Source organism: Ahaetulla prasina, chromosome 1, assembly GCF_028640845.1.
Source record: "Ahaetulla prasina isolate Xishuangbanna chromosome 1, ASM2864084v1, whole genome shotgun sequence".
NCBI classification, from domain to species: Eukaryota; Metazoa; Chordata; class Lepidosauria; order Squamata; family Colubridae; genus Ahaetulla; species Ahaetulla prasina.
Window position 1 is genome coordinate 264,624,045 of NC_080539.1, and position 27,987 is coordinate 264,652,031.

The 27,987-nt window shown below is 37.6% G+C and overlaps 1 protein-coding gene across 1 annotated transcript in view; it reads left to right on the top strand.

The window, feature by feature from the left end:
* The first annotated feature begins 792 nt into the window (after nucleotides 1-792).
* The window catches only part of SYT8 (synaptotagmin 8), a 38,904-nt gene continuing 11,709 nt past the window's right edge, over nucleotides 793-27,987 (top strand). Inside the window, 6 exon segments of the mRNA XM_058157817.1 lie at nucleotides 793-928; nucleotides 5,822-5,942; nucleotides 5,944-5,977; nucleotides 13,764-13,859; nucleotides 14,707-14,874; nucleotides 15,601-15,768. Coding sequence (XP_058013800.1) covers nucleotides 805-928; nucleotides 5,822-5,942; nucleotides 5,944-5,977; nucleotides 13,764-13,859; nucleotides 14,707-14,874; nucleotides 15,601-15,768 — 711 coding nt within the window. The 5' untranslated portion in view covers nucleotides 793-804.

The following is a 27,987-nucleotide window of genomic DNA, read 5'->3' on the forward strand; positions in this document are numbered from 1 at the left end:
TTTCTTCATCTATTCAGTCATGTCTGGTGCTTGGAGACTGCCTGGACATGTCCCTGCAGTTTTCTTGACAAATGTATATTTTCTTTTATGTACACTGAGAGCATATGCACCAAAGACAAATTCCTTGTGTATCCAATCTCACTTGGCCAATAAAGAATTCTCTCTCTCTTCTTCTTCTTATTATTATTATTTTCTTCATCTATTCAGTCATGTCTGGTGCTTGGAGACTGCCTGGACATGTCCCTGCAGTTTTCTTGACAAATGTATATTTTCTTTTATGTACACTGAGAGCATATGCACCAAAGACAAATTCCTTGTGTATCCAATCTCACTTGGCCAATAAAGAATTCTCTTCTCTTCTCTCTTCTCTCTCTCTCTTCTTCTTCTTATTATTATTTTCTTCATCTATTCAGTCATGTCTGGTGCTTGGAGACTGCCTGGACATGTCCCTGCAGTTTTCTTGACAAATGTATATTTTCTTTTATGTACACTGAGAGCATATGCACCAAAGACAAATTCCTTGTGTATCCAATCTCACTTGGCCAATAAAGAATTCTCTTCTCTTCTCTTCTATTCTATTCTATTCTATTCTATTCATATCATAAATTATATTCTAGGTGCTCAGAGCCATTGCCTTGTATTAGTTTAGAATCTGACTGGCTAGTGCTAATGCAGATTCTGAGGTATAATTTAAATTCAGATTATATGAAAGATGATAGTCATCTATATGGTGATGTTGGAACATAATCAGCCTCTTGTAAATAATTATATTGTTCCTTTTTTCCAGCTCACCTTTCCTAGGCCATGGCTTCTAGAGCATCATCTGGCATCACTGTTGCTCCCAGACGCTCCAGTAACCTCACCACAAGCGCTGTGCTAACCACTGCCCAACCCAGCTTCATTGAAGGCCTAATCAACAAAATTCCATGTGAGTCAATTCAAGGCGTAATGGAACAAACGGTTCATTCAGTGATTTTATGTGTAGCTCAACCGAGAAGTTCCAGAAGGTCCAATTCATACCTAATCATACCTAAGTTAGATTTCTTTTCAACAAGTGATTGGAGGCTTCTTCTTCTTCTTCTTCTTCTTCTTCTTCTTCTTCTTCTTCTTCTTCTTCTTCTTCTTCTTCTTCTTCTTCTTCTTCTTCTTCTTCTTATTATTATTATTATTATTATTATTATTATTATTATTATTATTATTATTATTTTCTTTCATCTATTCAGTCATGTCTGGTGCTTGGAGACTGCCTGGACATGTCCCTGCAGTTTTCTTGACAAAATTTTTCAGAAGTGGTTTACCATTGTCTCCTTCCTAGATCTGAGAGAGAGTGACTGGTCCAAGGTCACTCAGCTGGCTTCACGCCCAAGGCAGGATTAGAATTCACAGTCTCCCAGTTTCTAGTCTGATGCTTTAAAAACATTTATATACTAAAAACATTTACTAAAAAAACATTTACTAAAAATACATTTACTAAAAAAAAGATGACCATGAATTTAAGACTTCCAAGGAACAGTGCGTATGTGTGTATAATTTGCCTAGCTTCTTTACCTTGTTGATTTAACAGTGACCCCCATCAATTGAAACTACTCCTAGAAGTTTCCCTACCACAAGAACCCTGGCCAATAAGTAGTTGAGCATGGGTGTGTGTCCTCATTAAAAGCCACCTTCCAGAAAAATAAGGCCCCATTGTAAAATTGATAAAGATTACCTAAAATACACATACTCCATTTCTAAATTTAATCCTTCCTCCCAAATCTGGACATACCAATTTTTCTCATGTATACAAACTGCTCAAACACACAAGTACATGTCTGTATTTCTTTCCCTTTTTTTTACCCAGCAGAAACAGCCACAAAGCAGAGGGGATGCATGGAGAAGGATAGTTTATAGGGAAAATGTAGCTATATTGCAGAGGTGGGTTTCAGCAGGTTCTAACCAGTTCTGGAAAACTGGTAGCGGAAATTCTGAGTAGTTGGGAGAACCAGTAGTAAAAATTTCGACTGGCCCCACCCCCATCTATTCTCTGCCTCTGGAGTCCCAGCTGATCGGGAGGAAATGGGGATTTTGCAGTAACCTTTCCTGGATTGGGAACGGAATGGAGATTTTACAGTATCCTTCCCCTGCCACGCCCACCAAGCCACACCCACCAAGCCATGCCATGCCCACCAAGCCACACTCACAGAACCGGTAGTAAAAAAAATTGAAACCCACCACTGCTGTAGTGAGATGTGAAAGAAAGGATGGAAAAATGGATGGAAATGAGGGGAGAACTGAATAGGAAAAAAAGGAGGGGAGAACTTAATTTAGGTATTACAAACAATGGTAAAAAATAACCAATATTCCCCTCTAAAGCAGCAATTAATTTATGCTTTGCAACTGAGATATCTGCACCCACTTGTCCCTGTTGATCTTTTTAGCTTCTTTTAGATTAGAGAAGAAGACACCCTCAATTTTGAATTTTAAGATGATTTTACAAATATAAAAGTAGAGCATAACTGGTGATGTAGACACTGCTAAACAACTCCAATAAGCAATGAAAGCTTTTATTTAAAGTCCACTGCTCCTATATCAGCTCTATATTTGATAGTAAACCCTTGAGATTTGTACAGAGGGGAAAAAAAGGAGATGCATTGGCCCCATTTTGATATTCTTTCACATGGCCCTGAAGATCTGATTTTGCCAATGGGACTGGGGAACCCAGTGTGAGATAGAGCCCATCAAGTGGCTTATTGGATTGATTGATGGTTGTCGCCAGGTGGGTGGGAGGTTATTGTTTTTAATTTTTTTATATATATTTGGGTTTTGTCTTTGTAAGCTGCCCAGAGTCACTGAGAGTGAGTTGGGCAGCCATATAAATGTTCCTAAATGAATGTATGAATGAATTAGTGAATGGTTGTCTATGGCTTTGCGTTACATTAAGCCATTATAGAACGAGGCTTAAAGTGTCTGATGTGGTTCATCAATGTAACACAACCCATGGTTAATGAAACTACAGCCTGATTTGATGTATGAAAGTAGGCAGACTCATTAATGAGATTAAAAACACCCATTATTTGTAAACCCACCTTGATCAGATAATTTCAGCAACAGAAGAGGAGTCTTCCTTGTAGGTTTCTAACTTCCTACATAGTTGTTTATTCCAGAACATTATTCTGTTCTCTTATTCAAGAGAAATTAGTTGTCCATTTAATTCTCATGGCAACACATACATAATGCCCGGGAACCTTGCTGAGATTATAAAATGAGTCTTTAAAAGTACTCCTGGACTAACCTCAAACTCTCCATTCTGAAACAATAGGATTGCTGGGAGAGCTTGCCAAACACTCTCCCTCCCTCTCTTTCTCTCTCTCTCTCTCTCTCCCTCTCAAACACAGTGAGTGAGAGTAAATATTTATCTCCTCCTTTTTTTTTGGTTCTAAAGGACAAAAATGTTTTATTAATGTATATGAAAAGAAGTGTAGTCCCTACTACACTTCTGTTCATCATGGGACAAGGTGTCTGGTCTAACTTCAGCACGTTCTTTGGTTCTGCAATCTTCCTCATTCATTATTTTCTGTTCCATTTTTGCTTTCATGCTTCAGAGGTATTAAAATGCAGGCATTCACTGAGGATGGCAATAAGATCTGCCATCTTACAGAGAAATTGGAAGACTATGGGAAAGATAAAAGTCACCCCTACCAAATAGATGCCATGCGTCAATAAGCTATTACCACAAATGTGTTTGTGCATGTCCTTTTTAATCTTTTGCTAATTGACTTTGGCACGATAAGATGAATGAACAAATTATTTAGCTATTGGGAAGGTGGCATTAGATGAATAAACAAAAGTCTTCTTTAAAAAAAAATAGAAGGAACTTACTCAATAATTTACTATACCCTTTTGGCATAGTGATTATAAGACTTAAAATATAATTTATGGTAACTCCTACTATTGGTGTCCTTCCAGATGTGGTAGATTCTAATTCCTGACATAGTGAGCCATGTCAGTCAACAGACATCTTCGCTATTGGTAATGGAAAGGGTAGTCTAACCCACTCTGCTTCCGAATGCAGTTCTAGGTATTAGGTATGACCTTTAAAGCTCTTAATGTCATAGGTCCAGGCTATCCCACTAGGACAAGCCTGTCCTTCTTATGCTAGCAGAGAATGCCTATTTGAGATCCTATCAGTCAAAGAACTCTGGTTATTGGGATTCAGAAGAAGAGCTGTCTCTGCTTCAGTGTCAGCCCTTCGGCATATCTTACCCTGTAAACTAAGATCTACCTCCACCCTCCTATCCTTCCACAAAAGACCAGAGACCTGGCTCTGCAGGTTGGCCTGGGTACCAAATGGGTGAGTTCCACACTGGAGGTGGCTGCTAGATTGATGGCAGACTTTATCCCCCACTCCTTGCTCTCTGTTCTCCACCCTTCCATCTTTTTGGTTATCATATTGATGTATTCTCGTTGTGTTCCTTTTTTGCTGTTTCGTTTATTGTTCTATTATCTTACTTCTGTTTACACTTCTTTTGTTTTCTTTTCTTTAAATTAGTGTAAGCTGCCTTACACAGCAAGTTAGGCAGCAAATAAATTTAACAAATCAATAAATCTTCGGTGGATACTAGGTTAGGCATTAATTGTTGTAAATGCTTAATTCTTTGATATAGCATCCCCATCCCCTATTTTGCAGATAATTATTATGATTTGCCTACATTTGGAAGTGATGCAAGACCAGCATTCCCCCAACCTTTTGGGCATCAGGGACCAATTCCATGGAGAAAGGGTTTTCTGTGCTGCCTGCATCCCACGAATGGGGCTTTGCTCATTTGCGCAAACCGGTGGCTGGCATGCCGCAGACCAGTGCCAATCCATGGACTAGGGCAGAGGTCTGCAACCTTAAACACTCAAAGAGCCATTTAGACCCGTTTCCCACAGAAAAAACAAACAAACACTGGGAGCCACAAAACCCTTCATGTTCCTGACTATTTCTTGACTACAAAACTAGCATATGTAGTTGAATTAAACGTTCCATTTTCTTCTGAATTGGATTTATTCATGGTTGGCCTACCAGGGATTGAAAAGCTCAATAAATTGTGTGCCGGCAGATGTCGCACATTGGTGCTTGTGACACATATTTTGAGTGCCAAGGAGCTGCAGCAGAGGGGTGAAAGAGCCACCGGTTTGCGCAAAATAAGATTTTGGTTACCACCTTTAAAGCGCTCCATGGCTTAGGGCCCGGATACTTACGGGACCACCTGCTGTTACCCTATGCCTCCCACCGACCCGTACGCTCACACAGAGAGGGCCTTCTCAGGGTGCCGTCCGCCAGACAATGTCGGCTGGCGGCCCCCAGGGGTAGGGCCTTCTCTGTTGGAGCTCCTACGCTTTGGAATGAACTTCCCCCGGGTTTACGTCAAGTGCCTGATCTTCGGACTTTTCGCCATGAGCTGAAAACGCACCTATTTATTCAAGCAGGACTGGCCTAAAGGTTTTATTAAATTTTAATTGGGGTAATTTATATTTTAAGGTTTGTTAAATTGCTTTTAAATTTTGGCCACCTTGTAATATGTTGGTTTTAATCTTGTTTTAATATGTATAGTGTGGATTTTTTATATGGCTGTACACCGCCCTGAGTCCTTCAGGAGAAGAGCGGTATAAAAATCGAATAAAATAAATAAATAAATAAAATACATGCATCTCCAGAGCCGCAGGTTGCTGACCCCTGGACTAGGGGTTGGGGATCCCTGTACTAGAACCTCCAAATCTTTGTAACTTTCTGGAAAGGATTCCCTGATTTATATTACTTGATTTCTTTCCTCTTTCTTGTCTCCTGCTGCTGAAACAGTACCCAGATGGGCTCTCATAGCAATTGCTGTAGCAGCAGGCTTAGTCCTGCTACTTTTCCTTATCTGTATCATCAAATGCTGCTGCTGCAAGAAAAAACGCAAGAAGAAGGAGAAACTCAACAAACATTAATGGTGCCTCCACAACAGCCAGCTTGGTAGGTAACCTTGACTTTTAGGCTGGAATAGCATTTTGATTTTTAAGTTCAGTTTTAAAGAGGACTGTAACCCCTGGAGAACTTTCAGTGAGTTACAAAACTCCTTCTAGTCTTGAAGCACAAATGGTTTCTAGGCTTGAAGTACAAATACATGGCAAGTGGATAGGAAAACAAGATGGATACAATTCAACTGATCTCAGTAGGAGTTAAGCAAGAACTGGCAACCAGGCAGTCAAAAAAAATCAAATTGGTGGCCATAAAGGCATAATCAAGCTTATGGTTCTGAGGGGGCTCCAGTGACGTCACCCTCCTGCTGGGTGCTCAAACAGAGCACTCCGTGTTAGAAGATTGTAAAAGTCAGTGAAACAGAAAATAAATCACTGTTCACTGAGCTTAGCATAATCTCTGGGTGAAAGAGATTATCAGAATTGTGGAAGAGTGGCAGGTCTGACAGGGGGTTTGCTCTTAAGAGCGAATTTTCCTGGATTTATGACCCCACCGAATTCCACTCCTTCCAACTTCAGCACGCCCCTGTTTTTATCAGGGAAAAGGAGAGGAATGTTGCTTCTGCTCTAGAGAACTTATTAAATTGATTGATATTCCAAGCAGACGGGAATTTCACAACCGTTCGAACTTTGATGTAGAATCAGCACGGCAAGTACCGACTCCCTTTTTGAAATTTGAAACCTTTCTTTGTCTTTGATTAATTGACTTTTAAAATGGCGTCTAAAAGTGAAAGTAAAATTTTTAGTACGATGAAGCAGCGTTATTTGTGGATTGTTACAAACGGAGTTTTTTATACTGAAAGGAGGGAAGGAGAGTTATTAAGTTTGAATTCCTGATTCTTTTGAAGACAGAATGGCAGCTAAACCTTTAAAGCCTTCTGGAAGAAGGGATCTGAACCAAGTCTTGAGGAAATATTGAAAGAACAATTAAAACTTTCTGAAGATAGGCAAAAGAGATGATGGAGAATTTTAATGCAAAAATAAGAGAAGATATTCTTATGGCAGTTCAAGGACTGAGTAAAAATTGAAGGATTGGAAGTGGAAATGCAACAGATCTCTCAGTCAAATAAGTATTTAGAAGATGAAATGAAAGGTGTTCAGAAAAAGTGGATCAAAATGAAGATCAGGTTGTGATATTACAATATAAACTTATGGAAGGAGCTCTTAGAATTGTGGTATGCGAGAAGAGCGTGGAGAAGACTTAAGAAAAATTATATCAGAAGCATTGGCTGAATTTATTGAAGCGGACCCCAAGAGGTAGCTTACCAAATTGATAAAATATATAGAGTTAATTCTTGGATTGCAAGACAGAGAAAGCTTCCTCGGACATTGTGGTTTATTTTGTGAAAAGGACTATGAGAAATCAAATTCTGCAAGTTTCATATCAGACAACTTTAAAAATTGGAGAACAGGAGTTGAAGGTGTTGAAAGAGATTCCTTCAAAGATGTTAAGAGACAGGAAGCAATTTGCTTTTTACACAAGAACTTAAAAAACATCAGATTCAATTCAGATGGGAGGTGCCAGTTGGACTGACACTATTCTATCAAGGAAGGAGATATAGAATTGACACTGTTTTAAAGGCAAAGGATTTTCTTTCTACAGTTTTGAAAGTCGAAATAGAAGTGATAGAAAACTTCAAGAGACTCAAGAAGGCGTGGTGACCCAAGAGCCTTTATTGCTGCCAGTATTAGAGGAACCACAAGAGCAAAGGGTGACAAGAGGAGCCCTTAAGCGTAAAGAAGAGCAACAGTCTCAAAGTAAAAGTCAGGATCCCATTATGGAAGCTGTGGGAGGAGCTAGACGGAAGATACCGGAGGAGGAGCTTCCGTTGTCTGCTTCAAAGCTTCAGGAGGCCAGTAATGGCAAATAGAATCTTGTCATGGAATGTTAATGGCTTGAATTCAGCTCAGAAAAGAAGGAAAATATTTCACTACTTGAAACAATTAAAAATGATGTGATTTGTTTGCAAGAGACACATATAAAATTATCAGACCAAAAATATTTAATTAATTCAAAATTGGGTAACCATTTTGTTGCATCAGCTTTGGAAAAGAAGCATGGAATTGTTGTATATATCAGGAAGGATATATCAGCTAAGCTAATTGAGGCAGATATTCAAGGAAGATTTATTGCTATTGAACTGGTGATAGATGCAAAAGACTTTGTTGATAGGTATTTACGCACCTAATCAGCAACAAGAAAAGTTTTACAAAATGTTACATGAGAGGTTGACCTCTGGGATTATAGTTCGCTTTATTTTATTAGGAGACTGGAATGGAGTAATTGATACAAGAAGGGATAAGAGAACTTCCTCCAAGAAGATACCTATACATGCAAAATTACCAAAATCTTTTTTTGAAATGATGGAAGACTTTGAGTTTAGAGATATATGGAGGTTACGGAATCCAGATGAGAGAGATTTTACTTTTTTCTGATAGGCATCAATCTTTTCACGCATTGATATTATTTTAATTTCTAATGACTTGCTTTCTAGGGTGAAGAAAACGAAGATATTTTCGAGGTGTTTAACTGACCATAGCCCAGTATGGATGGAATTATTACAAGGGAAAAAAGGTGGTAGAACATGGAGGTTGAATGAAAATCTGTTTAGATATGAGGATAATGTAACTTATTGTAAGAAACAGTTAAAAGAATTTTTTGATTTTAATATGTACAAAGGGACACCTATAGGAACTGTGTGGGAAGCGAGCAAAGCGTTTATTAGAGGATATTGATTTATTTGGACAACAGGCAAAGGAATAATAAACAAAAGCAGCGAGATATTTGGAAGAAGAAATTCAAAGGAAGCAACAGTTATTAATTCAAAACCCACAAGATCATAAACTTAAAGAGGCTATAAAAATATTACAGAGTCAATTTAATATGTTAATGGCAGACCAGGTGGCAACGAATATACAATATGCTAAACATAATACTTTTGTAATGCAAATAAACCTGGGAGATGGTTGGCATATAATTTAAGGAAGAAACAGAAAGCACGTGTCATACAAAAATAGAATATAAAGGTAAAGAGACATATCAACAGGATAAAATTAAAAGGCATTCTCAGAATTTTATACTGCACTATATGCAAAAGACAAAATATTGATAGGGATATTTATGATTATTTGAAAGATTATAAGGTGAATATTCTAACATTAGAACAGAGGAGGAGCTGAACCGCCGATAGCTACTGGAGAAATAGTGGAGGCAATTAAACAATTAAAAATGGGGAAAACCCCTGGTACAGATGGTCTTACAGCAACTTATTATAAAAAAACACAGGATGAAATATTAGGCCCACTTAAAGAATTATTTAATCAGATACAATTAGGAGTGGAATACCCCGTCATGGAAAACATCTTTTATTTCACTGATACCAAAGAGGAGCAAGACTGCTCTAAACCTGGTAACTATAGGCCGATTTCACTTTTAAATAATGATTATAAGATTTTTGTAAAAATAATAGCAAATAGATTAATGTTAGTTTTACAACAAAGAATTCATACTGATCAATCTGGTTTTATAAAAGGGAGGCAGATGAGGAATAATGTTAGACAGATTATTAATATATTGGAATATTTGGAAAAGAAGAATACTTCAGCAGCACTTATTTTTTGGATGCAGAGAAAGCCTTTGATCGATTGCATTGGGATTTTTTATTTAAATTAATAGAGAAAATGCAATTTGGAGACTGTTTTATTAGAATAATTAAAGCGATTTATGGAGAGCAAACAGCACAGATTATAGTAAATGGTAGTTTGACAGAAGTTATTAAGATTGCGAAAGGAACAAGACAGGGATGTCCCTTATCACCATTATTGTTTGTTTTGACTCTGGAACCATTATTAGATAAAATACGAGAATTAATGAAAATAGAGGAATTAAGATTAGACAATATGAGTACAAAGTTAGAGCTTTTGCAGATGATGTAGTGGTTACGTTAATGAATCCTATAAATTCAAGTAGATTTTTGTTGGAAGTAATTGATAAATATGGAAAGGTATCAGGATTTAAAATAAATCAGAAAAAACAAAAGTGATAATTAAAAATATGTCTATACAACAGAAACAAAAACTAGAGGAAATGACAGGATTTGAGGTAGTAAAAAGGTTAAATATTTAGGGTCTATATTAGCTCATCGAACAAGAAACTTTATAAGAATAATTATGACTTGCTATGGCAAAAAGTTCAGAATGATATGAATGGCTGGAAGAAATTGCAGTTATCCCTATTGGGAAGGATTGCGGCTATTAAAATGAATGTGTTACCTAGATTTTTGTTTCTGTTCCAGATGATACCTATAATTAAAAAGGATAAAAATTTGGAAGATTGGCAGAGTGGGATTAATAAATTTATATGGCAGGGTAAAAGGCGAGGTTAAAATGAAAATAATACAGGATTCACGGAAAGAGGTGGTTTAAGAATGCCTAATTTTAAACTATATTATGAAGCAGTAACCCTCTCAGTAATAAGTGACTGGTTTAACTTAACAGAGGAAAGAATTTTGAATATAGAAGGTTATGACTTGTTATATGGATGGCATGCATTTATTTTATGGAAAAAAGTGGATAGGGCTTTTAAGAATCATGTGTTGAGAAGTGCTCTTTATGGTCTGGAATAAATATTCCTATAAATTAGATTATAAGATTCCTATATGGGCGAGCCCTAGACATGCAATAGAGAATATAAATATAGAACAGAAACAGGAAATGATTACATATAAAGAACTTTTGTATGCTGAAGGAGGTAGATTGCAATTAAAATCATTACAGGTATTAAATGAAGAAGGAGGAATTATACTTGGTTTCAATATGGGCAAATAAGTGCTAGATGGAAAGAAGATCAAAAATTGGTATAATGCAAAGGAGGAAAATTTAATAAAGCAAATTAGAAATCAGACCCAGGAGCATATAAAGAGATTGTATAATGTGTTGCTTGAAATAGATTCGAAAAGGATTTGGTAAAGGATTGTATGATAAAATGGGCACAGAATATTCAGGAACCAATAATGTTGGAAACATGGGAGAAAATTTGGGTTAGAAATGTTAAGTTTACACAAGCACAGAATTTAAGGAAAATTTTTATAAGATGTTTTATAGATGGCATTTAGATCCCAAAAAATTATCATGTATGTATCCTAATATCCAAGCGAAATGTTGGAGGTGTGATTGTGATGATGCTACATATTTTCATATTTGGTGGACTTGCAAGAAAATTAAGGTCTTTTGGATAAGAATTTGGTGGATTATTCAAAATGTACTGAAGAAGAAGATAAAGTTCCTGCCACAATTTTTCCTTTTGGGAATTATAATGGATTGTACAGGGATTGAGACTAAATTGATTTTGAACTTAATAACAGCAGCAAGACTGTTGATTGGACAATACTGGAAGAAAGAAGAGATACCTACAATAGAAGAATGGATATTGAAAGTTATTAACTTGGCTGAGATGGCTAAAATCTCAGCGTTTTTAAAGACAATACGCAGGAAAGATATTTAATTGAATGGAAAAATGGATTGATTATCTACAAAACAGATATCAGATTAAGAAATATCAGATTGCCTTTGAATAATTAGAAAGTTATTTTATGTAATGGGGAGGGGGTTGGGAGACGAAAAGCTTTGGATGTGGTTATTTGGATTGGACTTTACCTTGTGATTGACCGGGAAGCCGGGGTGGGGAGGAGGGGTGTTTTGTTTTGTTTTTTTTTTTTGGGAGGGAGGGGGAAAAAAGGGGGAAAATGTTTTTGTTTTTTTTAAAACTCTTTCAATAAAAAAAAAAAAAAAAAAAAAGCTTATGGTTCTGGTTAAGAAAGGGGCAGAGCTTCAATTGTGCACTTGTATGCCATTATAGGGATGTGGTGGCTCAGGGGCTAGGACGTTGAGCTTGTCGATCGAAAGGTCGGCAGTTCGGCGGTTCGAATCCCTAGTGCTGCCGTGTAACGGGGTGAGCTCCCGTTACTTGTCCCAGCTTCTGCCAACCTAGCAGTTTCGAAAGCACGTAAAAATGCAAGTAGAAAAAATAGGGACCACCTTTGGTGGGAAGGTGACAGCGTTCCGTGCGCCTTTGGTATTGAGTCATGCCGGCCACATGACCACGGAGACGTCTTCAGACAGCGCTGGCTCTTTGGCTTTGAAACGGAGATGAGCACCGCCCCCTAGAGTCGGCAACGACTAGCATGTATGTGCGAGGGGAACCTTTACCTTTACCTTATGCCATCTTGACTTTTTGATAATCTGTGCAGATGCCCCGGTAGCTAAGTGATTGGGAACAGTTGATATGACACAGAAGCTCAGTTTTGGAGTATATTAATATCTTTGATAGATCACTGATGAAATCATACATAGCTCTGATTTTTACTCCTTGGCTCCAGATACCTATTAGTACAGGTGGTCCACAGTTAATGACCATTTGTTCAGTGACCATTCAAACTTGTGATGGCACTGAATGAGGGTACTTAGGACTGGTCTTCAGGGGCCTGGCTGACACAGAGGGCAAACTGGGTGCTTAGCAACCAGTCCAGATTTCTGGTCAACACAGTGTCCCACAGTCATGTGATTACAATTTGCAATCTCTTCTTCTGCCTTCCCACAAGCAAAACCAATGGGGAACTGGCAGAAAATCAGAAGTTGTGGACACATGAAGTCCTCACTTTAGTTTAGTTTAGTTTAGTTTAGTTTAGTTTGTTTACTTTATTGTCATTGTACATGATACAACAAAATTATATGCCGTCTTCAATGTACATTATAACTCTAAAAATAAAAACGCAAACATACATCCTTTACATTCTATATAATTGAAATTAAAAACCCGATATTGCACTATACTGTAGAATTCAATATGGTTATTGTCCTGGGATAGAAGCTGTTTTTCAGCCTATTTGTCCTTGTTTTTATGACCCTGTATCGTCTGCCAGATGGTAATAGTTCCAAAAAAGGGTGGCCAGGATGAGATGGATCTTTAAAGAATGTTTTGAACTTTCTTAAGGCAGCGGGAGCTATAAAGCTCTTCCAAAGAGGGGAGAGGGCAACCAATGATCCTCTGGGCAATGACATTGACCCTCTGGAGTGCTTCCCTATCTGCCACTGTGCAATTGGCAAACCATACACAGATGCAGTAAGCTAAAATACTCTCTATGGTGCAGTGGTAGAAGGCCACCAGCAGTTTTCCATTCAGTTTTTGTTTCCTGAGAAGTCTCAGATAGTATAATCTCTGCTGGGCCCTTTTGACCACTGCTGCAATGTGAGTGCCCCAGGTCAGATCCTCTTTTATGATAACACCCAGAAACTTAAAACTTCACTCAGTCCACTTAACAACCCATGAGGATTCACTCGGTCCACTTAACAACCCATGAGGATTCACTTAACAATAGTAATCAGGAATTGCCAGAACTTCTGTCACTAAGTGGTATCACCAAGCACACTTTACAATTGCATCACCTAGAGATGGAAGTTTCAGTCCCAATTACTGTTGTTAAACAAAGACTACCTGTATCACATTTTCAAAGTACAATTTTTTCATTGCTATTGATAAGACTTGATAGATTTTGAATTGGTTTGTGTCTCCAAGAACCGAATATAATACAATAAACACCAGAGGATTGTTGTTATAGGGAAAAGTAGAAGGTGGGGGGACACACTGAGTTCCTGAATGTAAGAAGGCATACAGTATATACGGTCAACCCAAAGTAAGTCATACTTTATAGACTTTAATACTTTAATTTATTATATGAATTGCACTGAATGTTTGAATGAAAGGTGCTTATATTTTGATGTAGGTCCAGCCTGATTTGGAAGACATTGAATGTGGACTGGAAGATGAGAAACGAGGACGGCTGCAATATTCCCTAGAATATGACTTCCGTGGCCAGAAGGTATATTTCACAAATCCCAGGGTGACAAATTTGCACTACTTTTTGTTGTTGTTATAAAACAATATTAAATAGCAATACTTTTCCTTTCTGCATTTCACATATTTGTTTTCATATGTGTCACCCTTGTATTTCTTCCTTTACTCTACATTGACTCTTCCATCCAATGATGACCAATCTTAGAAAAGCTACCATCCTATTGGCAAATGCTGATAACCTGCATAGCTTCTGGATTCTTCCTATTCATTAATACTCCAAGAAATTTGAGGCTGTGACTAAGGCCTCAGTTGAAAGATCCACCAGTACTTAAGGAAAAGTTGAAACATTCACTGAAACCAATATGGGTCCAGTATTTTGATTGGTTGTGATTGCTCAATAGATCTTTGTTCCCTATGACCTTTGGACAACACCAGCAAATAATCAGAGAATGATCAGATCATGGCAAAGGACTGATGGTAAAGTCTTGTACTAAGATCCTGTCACAACTGTCTGAGACAAAAAAAAAAGATCTAACATGTAGCCAAGCATGTTCTGGACTTTCAGTGACTTAAGTCAATTCCATGACTTAATGCCATCTAGGCAAATTAAAGTTTCTCAAGCCCAGTGACAGTATCTAGAAGTTTATTAAAGGATGTTGTTGTGCAGTAGGAAGACCAATACAGTAGAACTATCCAACTGTTTCCTAGAGTCAAATTTCATTCAGAGAGTCTAATGTCACAACTTTTAAGAACATTACTTTTCTATTCTGGTTTGCTTGCCCACTCCACTTCTAGCCCATTTCTACAGATTTGCAAACTTAATACACATTGTTCATTTCAAGACTTTCACATTTTGGAATTGATTCTCTAAGTTGAAGGTTGGAGTGAAGCAGGCAGCAGATCTGAAGGCCATGGACAGTGGGGGTACCTCTGACCCCTACGTAATTGTCTTCCTGACATCTGACATAAGGAAGAAGTATGAAACAAAGGTTCATCGTAAGACACTCAATCCTGTTTTCAACGAGAGCTTCATTTTTCAGGTAGGATGCAAGGCCCTCTGTATGTTCATTGACCTGTTTCAATTCAGTTTGGTATTGTTAAAATTTAGTTTAGAAGTTTGCAAAAATATCCATTAACAAATTTTTCATTGTTATTTCATTTTCTTGGTTAGCTTAATTCAGTGTGATTTGTGATGTCAAGTTTACAAACCCCATCTTCCATTTAAATCACACCTTCTTCATTGTGGCACCTGATTTTGGTAACCCCATTTCTTCTCCCCCCTGCACCTGAGATCCATAAAGGTCCCAACCTGTTGGAGAACCAATGTTGGAGAACCAATCTTGAGCAAAATGGATCTTGGACACAACTTTTTGACCCCATTCTTACTTTGCAGGATGATTGACCCATATCGCTCAGATTCATTGCTTCATCATTTCAGAAGGACATGGGATTTTTTATTTATTTATTTATTAGATTTTTATACCGCCCTTCTCCCGAAGGACTCAGGGCGGTGTACAGCCAAAATAAAAACAGTAACAAAATACAATTAAAATAAACAATTAAAAAACTTATTATAAAATTGGCCAAAATTTAAAACATATTAAAATTTAAAACCCTTTAAAATACTAAAATCTAATTAACCCCAGTTAAAATTAGTAAAACTTCTAAGCCAGTCCCGCTTGAATAAATAAGTGCGTTTTCAGCTCACGGTGATGTCATCCATTGGTAGAAGTGAAATTGCCATTCCCCTTTTTCCTCTTCTCTAGGTCTCCCAAGCAGAGGTGATTGAAGCTATATTGGTCATGCAAGTGTATGATTTCAACCGCTTTTCCAAGCATGACATAATTGGTGAGGTGAGTCTGCCTCTTGTGGATGTGGACTTACAGCATGTAATGGAACAATGGCTTGATCTCTCTCCAGCTGGCAAGATAGAGGTACGTATCTCAGATGTGAGGGTGACAATTTTGTCTAATTTGAGTGATCTGGCATCTTATTCATTCAGGGCAAGGGGAGCAACTCCTAACCCCATTTTTATGCAGCACTGGGCTGCTGGTGGTTCAGACCGGTAGTTCTGATGATCAGCTGGTCCTACCCACCCATGCCCTATCCTGTCCTATATTTCCTTCTTTCTGGCTCAGCTGATTTGCATGGCACAGCTGATTTCTGCACCTCTCCTATTCTACTTACTGGGGCTGCCTTCGAAGGTAAGCAGCTGAGCTTCAAATTGCTGTATTTTGAATGCTGCAGTAGGCGCGCACTCACAGAATCCGTTGTTAACCTGTTGCAACCCGTTTTATGGGTCTAAAGCGGTGGGTTTCTACCAGTTCACCCTGATTCAGGCAAACCAGTAGTGGCGGCGGCAGAAGGCTCCGCCCACCTGCCCGGACATCACCAAGGATGCTCTGCGCACGCACAGAAGGTTCTGTGCATGTGCAGAAGCGCCATGCACGAGCAAAGCAAGTGCGCACATGCACACGCTCCCAATTCCAAACCGGTAGCAAAGATAAGTGGAACCCACTACTGGTCTAAAGCTTTCCAAAGTTGTATCATATGAACATGGAAACAAATGGTTTGCCTTCAGCAGTAGTGGTTGTCACTTTAGATACAACAGCAGTAATCGGAGAGTGATAAGCTGAATAATTATTTCATTTCAAATATTCAATGGAAAAATAAGAAGCAAATAATTTAGATGCTTTCCTTATTAGTCATCTCACCCTCTCAGTGCCAGAGCTCTTGTGGACCCCCAGGCTGAAAAAAAAATCCCCAAATAACTCTGACCCCGATCACAAAATACCTGCTCAGCTTTGATGCAGAGACTGGAATAAATCTCACAAAAGTTCACGTGACATCATTATGAAACTCTGGAGCTGGGGAAGGAAAATGCTGACTGGTTCTATTTAACTGAAGAGTTAAATCCTGGTGCTGATTCTCTTGACCAGTCAAAAGTGCTCTTTCAAGCTTAATTATGCAGACTGTGTCACTTTACTGTTATAGGAGTTTAATTATATAGGAGTTGTTTCCCATGCTGAAGGTTTTGTAAATTCTTCTGCATGTGGGGCATATGTTGCCAAGGAAGGAAGGAAAGATCTTTTTTGAGGCACTATAATAGGATGTATGGAAATTGAGGGGGTTGTGGCCCCCCAGATCAGAGGTGGGTTTCAGCAGGTTCTGACCAGTTCTGGAGAACTAGTAGTGGAAATTTTGAGTGATTTGGAGAACCGGAAGTAAAAATTCTGATTGGCCTCGCCCCCATCTATTCTCTACCTCCCAAGTCCCAGCTGATTGGGAGGAAATGGGGATTTTGCAGTATCCTTCCCCCCCGAGTGGGGTGAGAATGGAGATTTTACAGTATCCTTCCCCTGCCACGCCCACCAAGCCACACCCACAGAACCAGTAGTAAAAATTTTGGAAACCCACCACTGCCCCCGATGTTGCTGAACTGCAATGCTCCATTGTTGGACAATCGGGTGAGATTGCTGAGACTACATCTAGCTGTCTCCCCTCCTTATCTATAAGGTAAAGTTAGCAGTGAGAGCATTTACTCAGTGTTTGTTTTCAGATTTGGCACTGCCTGTGAAAAGAGATTAGACTAAATTACTTTGTTATTCTGCTAGTAGAAAACAACAATAAAAAGAGTTGTTTTTTAGGCAGGCATCTAAAAACGGGAAAAATGGCTTTGTTGTTGTTTTGTCCCTAATTTGTGAGCGTGTGAACCATTTTACTCTGTGTACTATTAGCTGCCTTGAGCACCATTATTTGGTAAAAAGGCAGGGAATCAATACAATAATAAATCTATTTAGTTCCTGTGGTGTGCAAAATATTGTGACACCCTGTTCAGATTGTAAACTTTGATAAATCCCCCAAAGAGCAGATGCTATCACAATCCTTACATAGTATAATGTTAAACTCACCATCTTTCTACAAATTTAAATGCATTCTTAACTTATGTGCAGTTGATTATAGATTCACAATAAGAACATTGTGACTATTGGCAGGTGCAGAAATTAATTTGATTTGAAGCTATGGTTTTTACAGTACAGTGGTTAATAAGGCCCCTGAAGGTGATTGAGTCATTAAGTCTACAATTATGGAGGTGAAGAAAATTCCATTGAATATATAAACATTATGAACTGTCAAATCTCTCAGGCTGTGATGTTTGTTTATTTTAATGGTCCTTGACTCTTCTAAAAGAGTTGTCTGAGTATTCAAAAATGGAGATAATTGTGTCTTACAAAGTAGGGGAATGCTAGCAATTTTAGCTGTGAGAACCATTGTGAGAGGAAAGCTACATGGAATTGTGGAAGTCTAGACTAGATCTGAAAAACCAAGAAAAATCTCTGGTGGAACTACTTGAAAAGTTGTCAGATTTGCAAAAGAATACCCTCTCTGAATCACCTACTGAAAAGTTTAGCAACAGATAACTATAGCACCATTAATGCAACTATGACGGAAGACGCCTGCAAGGAAAAACAGAAAACATTTCCAAAAATCACGAATAGAAACACTTGTACTTTGCTATACAAAACATTTAGAAACTCTTATTTTTGTCAAAGAAGATATTACAAAGTGTTCAAACTTTGTCCCTACCATATTCATTGTTTTCATATTTTGAAGCTATAAAGAACTGCACAATAGATATCATTTTTTTTATTTTTAATTAATTAATTAATTTATTTATTTATCAGACATTTATAAGATTACAGATATAAGTATAAACATGATTATGAATACAGGATAAGGATACAAATAAATGGGGACAGTAGGACAGGGAGAATAGGCACGCTGGTATGCTTATGCCCTCCCCTTACAGACCTCTTAGGAATGGGGTGAGTCTAAGGTTAAACCTATGGGGGTTTATCATGTAAGGTTAAACTTATGGGGGTTTATCAGTAGACAGTCTAAGGTTAAAGTTATGGTCATGTATATCATGTGTTGAAATATTTCATGTATATCATGTGTTGAAATATTTCATGTATATCGTGTTGAAATTCATAGAAAGATGCTGTGTTTAATTTTGTACAGTTTTGAGGTTGTGTCACCTTCTGTTCACTTAGGAAGTTAGCAGTGCTTACAACTTGACCAGGATACTGAAATTTTTATATGAAACTGCATAGCCTAGGTCCACATTTCAGCTCATCATAGTTTGTTAAACTACTTACGACTTTCTAGATTCAGACATAGCTCACAAACAGCAATAGGTGGATTTGCCTAATATATTAAGGCAAAGCCAAACAAAGCACATTATGGTTTGGAGCCGTGGTGGCAGTGTGGTTAGAATGCAGTATTGCAGACTAACTCTGAATTCTACTGCCAGGAGTTCGATCCTGACTGGCTCAAGGTTGGCTCAGCCTTCTAGCCTTCTGAGGTTGATAAAATGAGGAACCCAGATTATTGGGAGCAATATTCTGACTCTGTAAAACACTTAGAGAGGGCTGTAAAGCACTATGAAGTGGTATATAAGTCTAAATGCTATTGCTATTGCTATGCTCTGTGAGTTAAGCCACTTAGTTGCTATTCTTATTATACTAAGCTAATGGGAATTGCATTCCAGCTTCTGGAAGACATCATATTAAGAAGATACTTTAGATTTAATATTATTAAAATTCCTAAAAATAATTTGGAATATTCTGATAAAATTAGTTCTTAGTAGTAAGGCATTATATGCATGTTCAAAGAACCACTTTTCTTTGCAAAAGACTCTTTTTTCAAATCTGCTTTTTGAAGTAATCATATTCTTCAAAGAGAGAAGAGGGTAGAGTAAGTTGATGTCATTAGGAGGGTCAGTAATTATTATTTAATTATGTTAACTATATGTAATATTAATTTATTCATCAAAATTTTAGATTTTATTTTTATTATTTGCCAAAAGTTCATCTTTGGTAATAAAGTAGGCTATAATTCCAATAATTAAATAAATAATACGGCTACATAAACAATGTAGTGGCAAGAAATTTACCCATTTTGTACCATTGGAGCAAAGCCAACTCATCACTTAATATCAGACCACTTATGCGGTAAAGACTAAGAGGAGAGACATAAGCCAGTTTTTTCAAAGTAAAGATCTGCTTGCAATATGCATTTCTTGTTTTTGATCAATTATAAAACCAATTATAAAATGCTGTGACTGGCAAGTGTACCATACAGGTAGCTCTCACTTACTGACTGCCTTGTTCATCAACCATTTGAAATTACGATAGCGTTGAAAAAATAGATTTATGGCTGGTCTTCAAACTTGCTGCCATTGCGGTGTCCCTGTGGTTGCACAGTTGTAATCTGGGCAACTAACACATATTTGTGACAGTTATGGTGCTCCACAGTGTCTCGGGAATGAAGCCAAGGAGTCAGTTCTAATAGCATAGCTTGGACTAATATCCTTTGATTAGACAGACAGGGATACAATAGATCTGGGTGATGGAGCTGTATGTATAACAGAATAACATACCAGTAGTTGGAAAGGACTTTTGAGGTCTTCTAGTCCAACCCCCTGCCTAGGCAGGAAACCCAACACCACGTCAGACAAATGGTTATCCAATATCTTCTTAAAAGCTTCCAGTGTTGGAGCATTCACAACTTCTGGAGGCAAATTGTTGCACTGATTAATCGTTCTGACTGTCAGGAAATTTCTCCTTAGTTCTAGGTTGCTTCTCTCCTTGATTAGTTTCCACCCATTGCTTCTTGTCCTGCCCTCAGGTGCTTTGGAGAATTAGGATTACAATTAGGATTCATCCAATCTCCTTGTTTCCGTCTGGCATGATTAAACACTGCAGCTTACTGCACTGAACCGAATGTATGACGTTTACTGAAAAAGCTCTTTAAGGTGACTTTCAAAGCTTTCAAACCGGCTCTGGGCCTCAGTGATCCTATGATATTGGCAGTGTTCAGAAGCTGAGCTGATTTCTTCCAAATCAGCTATAGGGTAACTGAAACCATAGGGCCAGGTTCTAATATATGAGAAATGTTGTGGCTCTGTAAACAGTCTCTTTACCCATTTGCAAAAACTTCTGCCTTATCCAGTTTCCTATCTCCTAGACCTGGTAAACCTTTTTGGCACCGAGCGCCGAAAAGGGACGTGCATGCGTACAGCACCAAGTGCCGAAAAGGGAGCACTCCGCATGGGTCCCTGTAAAATCCCCACCACCACCATATGTCTAACTGACACACTGTATGCAACTTCAAATAAGACACAGAGGAGGGTGTACAAGCAATTTGTTTTATTTCTATTTTGTTTGGAATGAGGATGTGGACAAGTTTGTTTCTCCAGGATATAGTGCAGTGATTTTTTTTACTCCTTGTTCTGAATGGTCAGAGAAGGAAATATTCAGTGGTGAAATGTAAAATTTGTTACTACTGTGGTTCTGTGGGCGTCACTTGGTGGTGGTGGTGGGCTAATGTGACTGGGTGGGCATGGCCAACTTTTTTTTTTTTACTTTTAAAAGCATTTTTTCTACAATATCTTCGGCCAAACAGGTTGTAAAAAAATGCTTTTAAAAGCCTCTGAAGATCAGGCAACTCAGCTGAGATCGCCAGAGAAGCCTTTTAAAAGCATTTTTTCTACAACCTCTTCGACCTCTACAACCAAAGAGGTTGTACAAAAAATGCTTTTAAAAGGCTCTGACGATCCCAGCTGAGCCGCACAATTATCAGAGCCTTTTTTTTAACTTTTAAAAGCATTTTTTCGGCCAAAGAAAAAATGCTTTTAAAAGTTTTTTTTTTAAAAAAAACCCTCTGATGATCACTCAGCTCAGCTGGGCATGGGTGGGGGTGGGCAGGGATTTTTGCTACTGGTTCTCTGAATCACCCGCCACCATCGCTACCAGATCGGGCGATCTGGTCTGAACCGGGAGCATTTCACCCCTGGAAATATTGCTTCTTCACTTGTGCAATCCCTGTTCTTATTGTGTACCACCTTCAAACTGTGAAATTGGGATGTGTGCACAGTGGCAGGGCAGAAGTGCCTTGAATCAAAGAAACTCCATTTCCTCTATTAAAGTCCATATCAATAAGCCATCCCGTGCAGCATTTTCAGCGAGGCAGTCGATGAAAGTTTTTTCAACCTCCCAGCCTACCTCTCAAGTTTTCTTTTAGTGGTTGAAACACTCTGCAGGAGAGTGTAAGAGAATGAAATAAGGATGAGGGATTTGAATGCAATGAAGAGTAGGATGGAGCATCAAGAAAACCCATCAGTCAATCGATCCAGAATATCTGCAAGCACACAATTCAATTCAATTCAATTCAATTCAATTCAATTCAAACCTTTATTGTCAGAGTACAACATGTGTACAATGAGATTGGCTGAGCCTCCCTTTGTGCACTCTCCCCAACCCAATACAACTCACTGTGAAAGACAGTAAAAGAAAATAAAAATCCCTAACCCAGTGAATTCTACTAACAAACATACAATCCTACTGCACCATGTGAACTTATTGCACATCGCGCCAGCCCCACAAATTAATCATATGATGTTGTTGTAAAGTTATTTTCCATTCAGAAGCCTGACAGCCCATGGATAAAAACTGTTCTTCAGCCTATTTGTGCTGCCTCCTATGCTTCTATATCTCCTTCCCAATGACGGGAGAATAAAGAAGTGCTGACCAGGGTGTGAGTTGTCCCTGAGGATTTTCCCTCACTCTACTAAGGCAGCAAGCCCTAGTGAAGTTGTCCAGTGCAGGGGTCTCCAACTTTGGCAACTTTAAGACTTGTGGACTTCAGCACAAGTCTTAAAGTTGCCAAGGTTGGAGACCCTTGATCTAGTGATATCAGGGGACAGCCCATGATGTTTTGTGCTGTGCTCACCACCCTCTGTAATGTCTTTCTATCCGCAGCTGTCAAGCCGGCATACGACATCATAATGCAATGAGTGGACACCTTGGACACCACACATTTATATCCTGAGCAGCTGCTGCTCCCTTTCATACTTCAACCATCTTGATTAGGCATAGAAATGTAGTTAAATTTTAACCTGTAATAAAAGAGCATTCTTACTGCTGGATATAAGGATTATCCCACCCATCTGTGAGTCAGCTCAGAACAATGCTGGCGTAAAATTGGCTGCCCCTGTGGCTGGACCAGAGTGTTCTGTTCTGAGTCAATGACAAAAGGTGGTGCCTTGATTTCTGAACATGCCCTTTGATATAGCCATGAATAATTGTCCGCTCCTACTTTGCTGCTATTCCTTTTCAGTATGTCACCAGTTACAGGGAAAAATACATGACTCAAGAGTCTTCAGGGTGGATTTAGGGCAGGGGTGAAATCTAAAAAATTTTCCTACTGGTTCTGTGGGTGTGGCTTAGTGGTCTGGTGACTGAATGAGCATGGCCAATAATAATAAATAATAAAAATAATAAAGTATACAAACCTTGGGAGCGCACCGGTCTACCTTCTTTAAAAATAGAGGCACCGGTCTACTAGGTGCCTACAGCCCTGATCAGCTGTGGTCGGCCCTTTGAAGCGCTGCGGCAGTAATTTAAGGCCGTTTGCAGCTATATCACCACCGAGAGCTTCAGGGACAGAGAAGAGGAACAGCGAGGGGTGGGCAGTGGGGGGGAGGGCAGGGATTTTTGCTACCGGTTCTCTGAACTACCCACCCCCATCACTACCGGATCACACGATCCGGTCTGAACTGGAAGCATTTCACCCCTGATTTAGGACAGAAGTTTGTCTGCTTTTTGGGATCCCATTTTGGCATTTCTTATTCTTGTTTATCTTCATTTGCAATAAAAACACATTAAGAATGAGGAAAACAAATGTTAAAAACTAAAGTACATGCAACCAAGAAATAATCTGATTAATTGATGTTATAATAGCGCAGCAGGCCAAAGACATGTTCTAATATCATTCAACAAAGAGACAAAAAGAGATACAACCAAATCATATAATTATTGTACCTTTACATCATTAACACACCAAGTCCATACTTTCTGATACATTCTTTAAGGGTCCAAAGAATTAAGAATTACCTCAAAGATTTGCATCTACTGATGTTCCATTATTGGTTATGCCAATTGGTCATTCTGTAAGTCATAAGGTCAATTAATTTCAACTTCAAAAATATTTTTTAAATTTCTGCTTTTGGTGCAAAATTGATTTGATTTCAGAACAGGCTCCATCAAAAAATGATAGCATCTTGGGTCTTATTGGGGTGGCTTAGATATCTGCTTCATATTGAGCAATCAAAACATTTAAATTGGTTTATATTGCCAGAGTCATGTATCGGGCAAAGAAAATTCTATCTGAAATTGTTGACATTCCTTTAAATAATCATTACAGTAATTAATTGAAAGTAATTATTCCAGAGCCTTCTTATACTTTCCAATAGAAAGTCTTACCTCTTATATTTACAATAGACTTCTTCCATAAAATAAATATTCATGAGATTAGTGGATGGCTCCAAATATAGCTTCTTGCTTGTAAACCAGGAAATGAAAGACTATTTTTGCTATGTGGAGCTGATTCAAATAATTGCTAAGATCTTAACAGAAAAACGTAAAAACTTTCCAGTAAAACTTATAAAAGTTGATATTCAAATATAAATGATAACATAAATGTCTAGAGATATTTCTGAGACTCCGGTAAATTAAAACTCCTTTATCAAACATAATTTCAGTTTAGCCAGTAACATTCATGGTAGTCTATTTTCCCATATAAATTTCCTCAAAAGTCTTTTGATCTGAATAAAATAACTTTTTGGAATTAACAACAGTACATATCTTAAAATATGCATCAATAAGGTAGTAATTCATTTTAATACCATTAAATTTAATGGATTTTAAATGCATCCATTAGCCATTGGAATCTTACTTTTAACATTCAATATACTAATTTCCACATATTTTGAGATGTTTTAAAAAAATATATAAACCAAAATATTTAATACATTCTGTACAAATTATAAAGCCCAACAACTTATATTGACCTGTTTATAAATCAGATTCCAAAGAAAGTAAATTAGATTGTCCCAATTAATCTTATAAGTTGAATATTTACCATTAATCAAGTGAGGCAATAAGTTAGAATATTCATACAATATTGTCCAAATATCAGCAATATGTAAAATAATTTAATTCTGAATCTAAATAGCACAGCATATGCCAGTGTAATACCAGTAATATTATAAGATTGCCTGAGAATAATTGTTATTGGCTCAAGAATTAGGTCATAAACCAATACAGCAATTGGACAATCATGGCAGCTGCTATACTATAATTCATCTGAAAATTCAACTGATCTAAAAATTAAAAATGTTATTACACTTGCTATTGGTATCAAATAATAAATTTCAATCTATTTAATGAAAAAAGTTGGGAATCCATATCTACACATGTCTCACTTTAAAAAAAATAAGCTTACCTATATCTAAAGCTTTTTCAGCATCCAAAAACATTAATACATCAGAATCCAATTTATCTTGAGCTATATCATGAGTGTAAATTATCTGATAGCGTCTGGTTTTCAAAAATCCAGACTGAGTTGGATGAATTATGCATGGTGACACTCTCTGAAATCATCTAGACAAAAAGCAATAAATATTCTTGCATCTACCGTATTGATTTATAAATTGTACAAAATTCAAAATCTTTACCTGCTTTTAAAATCAGTGGTGTAGAAGCCTCATAAAAAACCAAAAACAATTTATTGCATTTAAGTAATTCATTATAGACCTCTGACAATAATGGCTCAACAAATCTATAAAACATTTATAGTTATACCATTGGACAGAAAAGCTGTCCACTGGAACTTTCACATTTTATCTCCAATATGTCTTGCAGTTTCAAAGATACCTTCCAAGATATCCACAGACTCCTGTGATGGTGGTTGGATAGCAATTTCTTAAAGTTACCCTATTATTATGTTTAAATAATGTAATATAGAGACTTGGGATTTGAGAGATTTGAAAGTTTAGATAAAGTTTAGATAAGGTGGGAGAACTGAAACCATCTATTCGATTTTGGAAGGAAGAAGGCCTGAGACCAACCAATACAGGAAAGATAGCAAATGAGGATAAACTCATCCCCTACTCTTTTCTCAGTGAAATAGTGTTCTCTTTTTCTCTACATTGTTCAAAGCCTGGATAGATATAAAATGAAGTCAGGAAATAAGGAAGGCATTTACAAAAGCTGAGGAAGAAATGACTGAGGTGGAGGTCATTCATAAGCATAGGGATGATTATGAGATGTCTATGCTTCCAACATTCCCAACCCGCACCATTTCTAGGTACCTCTAGCTTCCTGACTTACCTTTCAAGATGAAACATTTTACAAAGCTGTTCTTGAATGCTGTTGGAATTTTTTTTTACTATTATACCAATGTAATTAATGATAGTTGATGCCTGTCTCCTTCATTAGTGAGGGAGAAGATAAGGGCAACACCATGGAGGCAAGGCCCAAACTACATTAATGTCCACTCACTTTATAATAAGGGATTATAAACAGTCACAGCCAAATTAGTGGAAAATGAAACATTTAGAAAGGGTTCAATAAATAATGGATTCTTTGTCTATTGTAATATATATCAAACCAAGTATGGTCTCTCTTGATCATCAACACAGGCTGTTTGAAGATATCTCATTTGAATTCAGCATATGTTGACAGCAGATGTTATTATATCTTTGGAGACAGATTGTTTTTCTTTCTCTTGAAATCCATTTTAATCAAAAGATGGTGAATATCAATTTTCCAAGATAGAAAGAAGCACATTTCATTCCCTTAGCTCATTAAAAGAATTGGGTTGCTGTTGTTGATCATCAGTGGGATTATGGAAGTATACAAATCTCAGAAGTGAATAAATAAAAATAAGTATGCTTGGCTTGTGAGCATGCTAGCTTGATAGCACCTTGACATCTGTGAGACAATTCTAATCGTTTTATTACTGATGTAGAAATGGAATATCCCCTAGAGGGCACTATTAGCAATTATATTACCAGGGAACTTCTAATATCTCAGGCTGAATATGAATGGTTAATGAAGTTTGTGTGTTGAGGCCATTGAGTCGTAATGTTACATTTTGTTTAAGAAAACCATATTCACTTTGGGATCAATTGCCCAGAGCATGGATTTTATTGATGTGCAACATAAGCAGTTGCTCATGGTGATGAATGGTTGAAGCTTGTGATATTACAAATAGAGAACTTTGTATGGGGTGTGTTTATGTGTGTGTCACACACACGAGTCGACAATGGCTATTTTCACACTGCATGAGAAATAATCAATGAAGCTACATTATAACTTGATATATAAAACTATTTTTACGAATCGACATGCAATTGGCTTGATTCATAAGAATGGTTTTATATATCAAGTTATAATGTAGTTTCATTGATTATTTCTCATGCAGTGTAAAAATAGCCATTGTACTTGGTCAATATGGTTCACGCTTTAATAGCATATAAGAAAGCAGCCCTTTATGTCTTATTCAACAATTAATGATTAAAACAAACTCCTAGATCAGTGCAGTATGTGAACTGCACTGTTCACATACTGCATGTTCAGTTTGTGGGGGAAAAAAATGGGAAATCCTTTTTTTAAACAGATATTTGTACCATTGGAATAGAAACAATATTTTTCAAATTATATCTAGGTTCCGCTCCAAGGAGCAAGGTTTTCAATTAATACAGATGTACTATTGGAGGTCTTTGATCAGATCACTCTTTTCCTGTGTATATGGTGTTTCAGGGAAATAAAACTACTTTCCCATCTCATTTTCCAAAGTTGCCAGTTTGGAAAATGCCAGTTGCCAGTGATGCTAGTAACATCCATACAAGGATGGGACCGAGTGATGTGAACCTCCTCTTCCATGCACTGTTGTTTCACTTTAAGGTGGAACCCTCTGCTGGATATTTGAAGTCAGCAGAAGGCTGTTTGAAAGGGTTTGCCTATGAACTTAAGCAGAGTACTGAAACAATATAAGTGTTTTAAGCAGAAGGACATCCCATTTAAAACACTGCTCCTAACCAAATAATAACAGCAGCAACAACAACAACAACAACATTGTTGTGGATGCAGAGAATGAATGCAAGCGGACATTCACTACATTTGATTTAAAACCTAGATTTGAGGGGTCCTTGGTGCTCTCTGAGCTGATGATGTTACCTAGTTAGGGTAATGAAACATTTGCAAGAAAATAAGCAAGCTCAGAGAGCACCAAGGACTCCTCATTTC